We start from the raw sequence: 10470 nt of genomic DNA on the forward strand, positions 1-10470 counted from the left end.
CATCTTCCCACAAGCCTCTGTCCTTTGTCTTCTGTCCCAGAGAAACTGGCTGCCTGGGTCTCCTCTCTCTCTTTAGCGCGAGGGGAGGGGGAGAGCTGAGATTTCAGGCTGCTGTGTTATGGCGGGATTGCTGCTATTATTTGCAGAACCTGACAATTCAATGGCACAAACAGGGGAACGGGGCAGAGATACAGCGTCAGGGAGTGAACTGGAGAAAATACAGGACGAATTTCTAGCAAGGGTGACGTGTAACTAACCAGAATGAAGAATATTCTCTGCCCCCCTCGTCTAACTCTGGGCCTGACTCTCTCCCGTGCTGAGGCCCCTCGCCCTGTCTCTGGCCGTGTCTGGGGGCTTCATGCCCCGGTAGAGCCCCGAAGGTAAAGGTGTGATGTAGCCTCAGCCCCAACAAGACTCAGGCCCATGTCACTTTCATCCTGGGTTTCAGATGAGTGACCCCTAGAAGTTGGGGGGCCACCGGTGCCTAGACCATGGCCCGGCCACAGAGGCCCCGCCCCTGCTCATCCTCTTCCCCCGAGGCCCCGCCCACTTGCTGTTCACTGCCCTCCGCCCCCTCCCCCAGACCTCCTACCTGCCCCTCACTCTTCCCCCAAGACGCCACTCACCTGCTGCTTTCTCCTCTCTGCCCCTTTCCCCTAAGGGGGGCTACAAGGGGGCCATGGGGCCCATCACTGGGGCCCATCACCCATCACTGTTTCCTGCCTTAGGTGAGCGGGGGGTGGGGAGGGTCCTTGGGGAAGGAGGCGGAGCAGGGGCAGGAAGAGGCAGAGAGAGGGAGGGGGCTCGGGGGAAAAGGCCCAGCGGGGGTGGGGCGCAGGCCTTGGGGGAAGAGGCGGAGGGGGGATGGGAGGAGGCAGAGCAGGCCATCGGGTTAAGAGGCAGAGCGGAAAGGGGTGCAGGCTGGGCCCCCACTTCTCTGGAGCTTCGCTTCCAGCACTCGAAAGATGACAATGGGCCCACAGAGGGGTGACTCGCTCCACATCCCCAGTGTTCCCCCCTGCATGGGCGGCCGTTTGTGGGAGGCTCAGCCACCCCGGCCTCTTAGACGGGCTGTGGCTAAAACACTGGCCTTGCTGTGAGCAGGATTTGAACCTGCGCAGAGAAACCCTCTTGGATTTTGAGTCCAACGCCTTAGCCACGTGACCATCACAGCTGTGAGCAAAGCAAGCCCCTAAGGCCAGAGAAACGCCCAGGCCTGACGTCATCTGAACTGCAGAATTCAAACAGCAAACCTGGCTCCCCAAGCACCAGGGGGAATTTGGGGCTCTCGTTCCTTCGCCGTGTGGTTAAGCACCAAACCAGCACCCTCCTGTGGGGTCTGTCATTGTTCCTCTCCACACTGTAACGATCGAGACAGGGAGAGGTGACCAGACAGTGAGGTAGAATCCAGCTCTGCCCCCCACCAGCTCCCGGCTCTATCCGCCAATGGACTGACTTTCTCGCTGGATTAAACTGTTTGTATTGGACTCTTTTCTCTATGTATAATCAGGACTAAGCCACGACTGGACTGTCCGACAGGAGAATGGGCCACGGCTCCCTTCCCCGGACCCTGGATTTCTCACCACTTCAGAGAAACTTGTTAGTGGAAAAATGAATCACATTCAAATGACTACAGATTATGAACCGTTTGCTGTTGCCTTGGCACATGGCCCCACCCAGCCTTTTCCCCTGAGTCAGGAATGATAATTTATTGGTTCACTCTGATTTGTTTCAGTTTTATGTTAGCATCTATTGCCACTAATTGGTCGGAGCCCGTCACTTCCGGAAGTCCGAAACGTTTCCCCCCTAGCTCCCTTCTCGGTACCTTTGATTTTCCTCAGTCTCCTTCAGAGCACTGGTTTTCTTGGCACCAATAACCAAGACTGATTTCCAGATCAGGAGACGTGTCCTCCAGCTGCTGGAACTTCCCTGTTTCACACCTAGAAAGAAACAGGTTTTTCCCCATTAATCATTATCATATTTTATTGTCGTATTTTACTCTGAATTTCTTGCCCGTGAGAAATGCTGAATTGAGGGACTGGAGAATGAGTCTCTGTGTATCCAGCCACAGACTAGCTGCAGCCCCAGCAATGGCTGTGCAAGCTTCCCCGAGGTGTCCCGTCAATGTGCTTCACACTGATTTACCGAGACCAGCTCTGGGGACAGGATGAGTTCGGTCCCGTGGGCAATTCACTCCTCGGCCTCCATGCTTTGATGGCCAATAGATTCCAGTGTTCCTGCTGGTCATTGCTCTGTGGCCATCTGCCCACCTGCCACTGGACTGAGATCAGCTCCCCTCACACCAGCTCATTCCTCACCAGTCTGTGAATGGTCACCACGTCATACAGACGTTTGTTCACTCCTGCCGGGGGCAGAAGAGAACCCAGTGCCCTGGAGGTGACAGGCCCGTACTGTGTCCCCAGTCAGGGCCATCGTCCCTGCCCTGAGGTGGTGGCTGCTCTGGGGAGCTCTCGCTGGCACCGGTGCAGTGGCCCCACCGTTAGCTCTTGAGTGTAGCCGCTGAGACTCCCCACCCCCCGCGAGAGCCGTAGCCATGTTGGCAGGAGAAGCTCTCCCAGCGACATAGCCCTGCCCACACCGGCGCTTGGGTCAGTGTAACTGTGTCACTCGGGGGTGGCTCATTCACACCCCTGAGCGACATACGTTCTACCGACACAAAGGGGCGTAGACGCAGCCTGAGCAGAGAAGCGATTTAGAAAACAGATTTAGTTTCGTAGGAAATGCAGAAACCCGGGTTTGTAATAAACCAAAGGAGATTCCGACCCACGTGTCACCTTCACCACATTGCAGTTGTGCCCTGGGACAGTTGTGTTGTCTCAGCCTGTGGCCAGACTAATGGCGTGTGCAGGGGGAGGAGCCACACCCCGTCTATGGGGCTTCTGACATCCTAGAGGGGAGAAAGGAGAAGAAAGGAGAAAAGACGCTCAGTCCCCCATGCCACTCACACAGGGGGCGGGAACTTCTGTGGTCATTTAAACAGGCTCAAGGTCCCCGAAAGAGTGAAAGGTGTTAACGTGCCCCTGTCACGGTCCAACACTGAACGGGTGAAACAAGGCTGGCGGTTTGGTAGAGAGAGACTTCAGCCCGCTTAGTCCCATGGCAAACACACCTCTCACATCCCTGCTAGTGTGTTACTGAAACACAGAGAGAAACAGAGACAGAGTTAAAGCAATGGAAATGTAAAGTAGTCAGTAAGGCTTGTCTTTAACAGCATCCCCTGTGCCCTTTCTCTTCAGCTGGGAGTGTTTTTAGAAGGAAAGTTCCTTATGTGACAGTCTCTTGGATGGTTTTGAAGAAGGTAACAGCTGTCCTGGGGAAATCAGAGAGATCAGCTGAGATGGGCTGGAGCTGTCATTGTTGTGGTGTCTCTTGTTAAAGTCCAATCCCATTTCCTAGGTGGCAAGATAAGGCAAACACACACAAACGGGGAAAGAAGAGAACAGCAAAGATAGAAGATGTAGCTTCTGGCTCTGGCTCTGCTGTTGACTTTGCGGCTTCACTGTCATTAGCAGTAGGCAGAGGAGCAAAAGCCATCTCTCACTGTGCCTTAGTGGGTCACAACTGAGAATACCAAATTCAAGCCAAAGTGCTGAGAAATGGGGCAGACATACCCCCAAAATGGTGATTTTGCTCCCATAAGATAAATCAAACCAGCAACAAAAGTTAACTTCTGTTTCACCACACTGGCTACCAAGAAGTCAGAAAAGCAGCCTCCTTAGTCATTCCAGGCTTTATATCGCCACCAAAACCACTGAAATTACTGATGAGTGGTTATTGGAACCCAATTTCATCAACCAAAAGGGTTCTTCTGATCTTAAAGGACCAGCCACATACCCAGGTCAATAATATACAACTCAGATCTGAGCCCAGTAATCATGCTGTTGCCAGCCCTTTAGTATCTAAAATATAAAGGTTTATTTCTGGAAAGGAAGGAAGGTGAGAGTTAAAATTGGTTGAAGGAATCAAATACATACAAGAATTGCAAAGTTCTTGGATCACGCTTGTAGCAGTGATGGAATAAACTGTTGGCTTTTTAAGTCTCTGGTTGCTTCGGAATCATTGGACGGTCCTCAGTCCTTTGGTTAGAACGCTCCCATTAGTATAAGGTCATCATCAAGAGGTCTGAGCAGGAAAGAGGCCAAATGGAGATGTGTCCAGGGCCTTTTATAGCTTGTGGATGGAAACCCCCATTGTTTCAAACAAAGCCCTCAGCGGAGAGAGTGGAAAATTACAGGTAACAAGATGGTGTTTAGAGTCACATGGGCTAGTCCCACGTCCATGCCTGATTTCGCTTAGTCACAGCAGAAGCCATGACCTAGACTCCAGATGGAACGTTCCCAGGCAAGTCCATTGAGAGCAGATAGGGGTGTGACCTTATCTAATTGAACTATGACCTTATAGACCATTATTGCAACCACTGTCATATAGTTGCAACAAATCTTGTACAAAGATGGTGAAGTGAGGTGTCTATGAAAAGGTTGTCATTTGCTGGTTATGCTTATGCTGTCTGTATGTGTGTATCATTCTTGTATTTGAAGTTATAAATATTGGCTCTGTACTTGTATTTCACTGTTTGCTTCTGAGTTGTATCAGTGAAGCATTTGGCCAGCTTATTGAGAAAGGATTAAGCTTTTCACTTCAGAGAAAAAAAATGTATGAAGACAGTTTTATAAACAAGTAGGTAAAGACACAAACCAAACCAACACCGACTGTGACACCCCCCACCCGCCCAAGAAATAGAAACACAAACACTAAATGCTGAGAACCTGCACTGATGGGCTCAGCGTGCAGCTTCCCCCTGGGTTTATATCTGGTGCCTCCCTCCTCTCACTCCCCTCTGCACAACGTCAGGTTCCTCCTCTCTCACCCTCCAAGGCGCAGCCCCAGCAGGGGAGGGGGGAGAGGCAGTTTCTCCAGCCCTCACAGCAGGTCCCAGCAGCGGGGGGAGGAGCTGCCAGGGCATCTCTGCTGGGTCCCAGGCACTCAGGGCAGAGGAGCAGCTCCCCAGGCTGGCGTTGTAAATCAGAGACCAGGTGCTCTCATCTCTGTGACCCTTTTCCTCTCCAGACCATAGGCGCCAACTTCCCCCAGTGCCGGTGGGTGCTCGCGCCCCCGGGCCCCACCCCGACTCCACCCTTTCCCCACCCCCACCCCACCCCCATTCCAACCCCTTCCCCAAAGTCTCAGCCCCCTCCCTGCCTCATTGAACCCCTTCTCCAAATCCCCGTCCCAGCCCCACCTCTTCCCCGAGCGTGCTGCCTTCCCCCTCCTGCCCCCTCCCTCCTGGCCGAGCGAAACAGGTGCAAGTGATGGGAGCTGGGGGGGAAGCGGGCACGCGGTGCGCTCAGGGGAGGAGGCGGAGCGGAGGTGGAGGTGAGCTGGGCGGGGGGGTGGAGAGCCGCCCAATTTTTCGGAGCACCCACGGAGTCGGCCCCTATGCTCCAGCCTCTGCCATCTGAGCTACAGCCAGCTGGGGAGCAGGGGGCTGCAGCCTCTGTCACCAAATGTGAATGTACAAAAGTGGGTCCCATTGCCCAGGCTGAGAGCTGCAGTGACGTCTCTGCTCGGTGTCAGGCGCCCAGGGCAGAGGCAGCTCCCTGGGATCCAGGCCTGTCCCAGCCAGACCAGGGCTGCTGGGGAGTGTGAGAAATGGTCCCCGCCTCCCCCAGGGCTGAGCTCTGCCCCTCACGCTCTGATTCTCTCTGTCCCCAGTGACGGTGACTCTGGATCCAGACACGGCTCATCCCCAGCTCGCCCTGTCTGAGGATCGGAGACATGTGAGATGGGGACACACCCGGCAGGATCTGCCCGACAACCCTGAGCGATTTGACACTGAGCTCTGTGTGCTGGGCTGTGAGGGATTCACCCTGGGGAGACATTGCTGGGAGATGGAGGTGGGGGATGGGGAACGCTGGGCTGTGGGGGTGGCCAGAGAGTCTGTGAGGGGGAAAGGCTGGATCAGTCATAACCCTGGGGGGGGCAGGGGGGGCAGGTTTGTAGAAATTTTGGTGGTGCCCAGAACCCGCTCCGCCCAAACTCTGCCAACGGCTCTGGGAGGGAGTTTGGGTGAGGGAGGAGGTCTGGGGTGCAGGCCCTAGGCTGGGGCAGGGGAATGGGGTGCAGGCTCTGGGAGAGAGTTTGGGGGTGGGAAGGGGTACGGAGTTTGGGGTGCAGGGCATGGTAGACTCACACTGGCCTATGCTGCTCCGTAGAACTGGCAGAGCTGCTGGTATTCCCTAGGTAGACTGGCACAGGGCCACAAGCACAGACTGGTGAGATCACATCAGCCTACAGACCTGGGATGCCCAGCACACAGTCCGGAGCTCATGCAGGAAAAAAAGGTGCTGCTTCTTTAAAAACCAAACAGCTTGAAAGAAAGAGAGAGAAAAGAAAATACCGAGCAGAAAGAACAGCCTTGAAAATAGATGCTATATTTGCAGTCCGGCAATGTGAGAATTCCAACCAATTCAATGATAGTGTAATAATCAGAACACAGAGAAGAGAGTGTCCAAAATCTGCAAGAATAATTTAAGGCCTCAAACTAGTTTTTTTCATGAACAAAGGGACTGATTTAAGTGATTGTGTTTTCTTTCCATAATATTGAACAGTTTTATTCCTTCTCTCTCTACTTTCCTTACCCCCTTTCCCTGTCTTTCACCCTCCATTTCCTTCCAGCATCTCCCTCCCCAGAAAAGCCTCACATTCCCTTTCCAGTCTTCAGCTTCTCCTCTCCCTACCATAGGCACCACCTTCTACTGGCGCCAGTGGGTGCTCAACCCCCCTCGGCCCCGGCCCCACCCCAACTCCACCCCTGCCCCTCGTCCAACTCCTTCCCCAAATCTCTGCCCCCGCCCCGCCCCTGCCTCTCCCCCCCTCCCTCCCAGAGCTTGCTACAGCTGTGTGGCGGCGGGAAGCACTGGGAGGTAGGCGGAGGAGTGGGGACGCGGCGTGCTCAGGGCAGGAGGAAGAGGTGAGTTGGGTGGGGGGTGAAGGGAGCTTGGCTTCCGGTGGGTGCAGAGCACCCGCTAATTTTTCCCTGTGGGTGCTCAAGTCCTGCGGCACCCACACAGTCGGTGCCTATGCTCCCTACAACCCCCCATGACATCTTCTCTGTCTCCTCAATCCCCCTCTCTAGAACCACGGCGGTTTGTTTTAAACCATCTGAGCTGTCCCCAGGACAACAACTAGTTCAGTCCATTTCTGGTCCACAACCAGAGTGAACCCCAGTGGGATATTGCTACCTCCCCATCTCCAGGCCTCAGGGGCAGACTCTGAGCAGGACTCCAATCCCCACCCAGAAGAAGGGAAGGATTGTCTCCCCCGTGAAAGACGCTGACATGAAAGTAAAGATCAGGGTCTCATTACCAGTATCATAAAATGCCACCCACTCCGCTTCATAGTCCAGATAAACCCCAATCTTCCTAGGTCTCTCACTCAGGGGCATGGGAGTTTCCGGGGAGGTGAGAGCCCGGTACTGATCCCCACACCGCTCTACAGCCCAGATCCCCTGCTCAGGGTTAAATCTGATCCCTCCCTTCCTCCTCATAGACTCTCTGGCAACACCCCCAGCCCAAAACCCTCCATCTCCCACCTCCACCTCCCAGTAATGTCTCCCTGAGGTGAACCTCTCACAGCCCAGCAAACAGAAAGAATGGAATCGCTCTGGATTGTCCGGCACCTCCTGCCGTGCAATTCCACGCCTCACGCTTTTCCGATCCTCAGACACGATGAGCTGGGCATTTGCTGTGTTTGGATCCAGGGTCACATTCGCTGCAGTGGAAAGAGAGAATTATGATGCTAAAGGCAGAGCCAGAGGTGCAGGAATGAGGGACTGGCCCTCCCACTCCCCACGGGCCTTGCCCCCTGCCCCTTCTCCTCCCCCAAAGGCCCAGAAGCTGGAGCCTGACCAGGGAACCTGTGCAGCTGTGGGGAGCCGTGGGGGGAGGTGGGGGGCGAGAGCAGCCCCTGGCCCATGTCCCTGCCCCCCAGATGCCCCCCCACCCAGGGCTGATGGAGGGTCTGTGGCTCTCCACAGCAGCTGCCCGGGTGTCTCTTACCATGGCCTGGTTGCAGCTCTTTGGCCCCCGAGGCCCTGTCCCCAGGCCAGGCTGGAAGCTGGATCTGGGTCAGGGTAAGAGCCATGTGGGCAGCCGTGGGGAGCTGCAGACCCTCCACCTGCCCTGGTGGGGACCCAGGGGATGAGGACATGGGCCAGGGGTAGGGTGACCAGATGTCCTGATTTTATAGCGACAGTCTCGATTTTGGGGTCTTTTTCTTATACAGGCTCCTATTACCCCCCACCCCCGTCCCGATTTTTCACATTTGCTGTCTGGTCACCCTAGCCAGGGGCTGCGCTCAACCCTCCTTCTGGAGCCGGCCCTGATCCCATCATACCATCCCCTCCATAAACTTATCAAGCTTAGCCTTGATGCCAGAATATGTCTTTTTGCCCCCACTACTCCCCTTGGAAGGCTGTTCCAGAACTTCACTCCTCTGATGGTTAGAAACCTTCGTCTAATTTCAAGTCTAAACTTCCTAGTGTCCAGTTTATATCCATTTGTTCTTGCTGTCCACATTGGTACTAAGCTTAAATAATTCTTCTCCTTCTCTGATATTTATCCCTCTGATCTATTTATAAAGAGCAATCATATCTCCCCTCAGCAGAGTGCAGGACAGAGTCCACAAACCCGAGCAGGAACAGGACAGTAAACACAAGCGAAAGGTCATCTGAGCCATGTCTGAGATGCAGAATCTTTCCTCTCCTGCAGATGCCTCTCCCCAGAGAGGGGATCAGAGACCCAGGAACGCTGGGGAGCCCCAGCAGATTTTATACCCATTTCTTTTTTCATGAAACAGAACCCCTGCTGTGCTCCTCTTTCCTAATATTTAGAGTCAGGTCACACCATAGCATGGTTTGATATACCCCTAATTTCAGTTCCATGGGGAATAATGAAGGCCAGGTAGAAAGGGCTACCAGCCAAGAGGCCATCTCTCTAGAGTGAGGCGAGCCACCAGGAAAGGGCGTTAGGACAGTCTGAAGAAGCAGAGAGAGATTTTAGCACAAACAGTGGTTAAAGTGGAATAAAACACAATGGGTCGCTCTCACAACTAGAGTTGGTGACATTGTTAGGCCAAAATTTTTGTTGGTGAAAAATGCAGATTCAACAACACAAACATTTTCCAAATCCATGTCAATTTTGCCAAATTATTTGTTTAAGACAAATAAAAATATTCAAAAAAAATCAGAATATTTTGTTTTGACATTTTAAAAATGAAATATTTTGATTTTTTTGGTGGGAACAATTTTTCATTTCAAAATTTCCCTTAATTTTATTTAAAAAAAAGCAAAAAAAAAGAAGTTTATAATGCTCAAAATAAAACATTTTGTTTAAATCATATTTTTAACTTTTTAAAAATTTTCGTTTCTGGCCTGACCCAAAACAAATTTGTCTTCATTTTTTTGAAATTGCCAATGAACTGAAATATCCATTTTTCACCCAGGTCTCCTCACGACATTATCTAAGGAGGAAGGAGAAGATCATCACCTGTTTTCAGCAGAGGAGAGGAAACTGCTATAGAATCAAACTTTAACAAAAACTGACAAAGTTGTCTTTTCCTCTGAAGACAAAACTCCCAGTATAGCCTGATCACTAGGATAGCTGACAATAAAAATTCCTATCAAATCGTACATCAGGAATAAGGAGGTCTGTGTGGGGAAGGGGATGTGTTCACTGCTTAAATTTGTGCCAGGACATGCCAGCATTGCGCCCCGGCATCTCTAGGCTTGGCAGTTTGTAGACCTGGTACCTCTGGGCTTGCTTCATCAATTATGAATGTAGGAAAAACGCTTGAGCCCTGGAACCTCTTTCATTACACATTAAGCACTGGATGTATATAAGAGCAGACCCATAGAGCAGCAGGTGAAATCGGTGTGGGAAGTTTTGTGCATCTTTGGCTTCTTCTCCCAGAACTGTGCAAATAACTGAGTTTTAGGTTTACACCAAAAATAAATAAAAAAATAATAATAATCTTAAAATGTGTTTGTTTTGGGTTGTTTTGGGTTGAATGGCATGTATTGTTTGACCCAGTATCCTGTTTTCTGACAACGCCAGGTGCCCCAGAGGGAATGAACAGAACGGGCAATCATCAAGTGACCCATCCCTCTGTCACCCATTCCCAGCTTCTGGCAAAAAAGAAACTAAGTGATTTGCCCAATGTCACACAGGAGAAGGGATCTGAACTGAGGCCTTCAGAATTCTAGGCTAACACGCTAGCCACTGTGGCTGTCCTTCCCCTATGAATGTGACACGAGAAGGCTAACATGCAGGACGAGCAATCCCATTCAAGTAAATACGCTTAGCATGTATTAATCCGAGAAAGAATATTAATTCACTCCTCTCCGAGTTCCCAAAGGAAGATTCTCCTCAGCAATACAGCTCACTTGGGGAG

The 10470-nt window shown here is 52.1% G+C and overlaps 1 protein-coding gene and 1 non-coding gene across 2 annotated transcripts; both read right to left on the reverse strand.

Annotated features, from left to right (window-relative positions):
- Nucleotides 1-1092: 1092 nt before the first annotated feature.
- TRNAL-CAA lies at nucleotides 1093-1174 on the reverse strand. The gene has a single exon. It is a non-coding gene; the product is annotated as a tRNA-Leu (tRNA).
- Nucleotides 1175-7150: 5976 nt separating this feature from the next.
- On the reverse strand, nucleotides 7151-8212 carry LOC123378472 (butyrophilin subfamily 2 member A2-like). Its single transcript, XM_045032307.1, has 2 exons — nucleotides 8079-8212; nucleotides 7151-7791 (listed from the first exon to the last, which is right to left on the reverse strand). Exons 1-2 carry the CDS (start codon nucleotides 8161-8163, stop codon nucleotides 7280-7282), a joined length of 597 nt encoding a protein of 198 aa, XP_044888242.1. The 5' UTR covers nucleotides 8164-8212; the 3' UTR covers nucleotides 7151-7279.
- Between the last annotated feature and the right edge of the window lie 2258 nt (nucleotides 8213-10470).

This window comes from Mauremys mutica, chromosome 10 (genome assembly GCF_020497125.1).
Source record: "Mauremys mutica isolate MM-2020 ecotype Southern chromosome 10, ASM2049712v1, whole genome shotgun sequence".
NCBI classification, from domain to species: domain Eukaryota; kingdom Metazoa; phylum Chordata; order Testudines; family Geoemydidae; genus Mauremys; species Mauremys mutica.

What these genes read in the sequence shown, in the direction of transcription:
- LOC123378472 (XM_045032307.1), bottom strand. Translation starts at nt 8,163, where the DNA reads ATGGCTCTTACCCTGACCCAGATCCAGCTTCCAGCCTGGCCTGGGGAC. An exon ending in AGAGCTGCAACCAGGCCATG is followed by an intron (nt 7,792 to 8,078) that starts GTAAGAGACACC and finishes TTTCCACTGCAG; the next exon opens with CGAATGTGACCCTGGATCCA.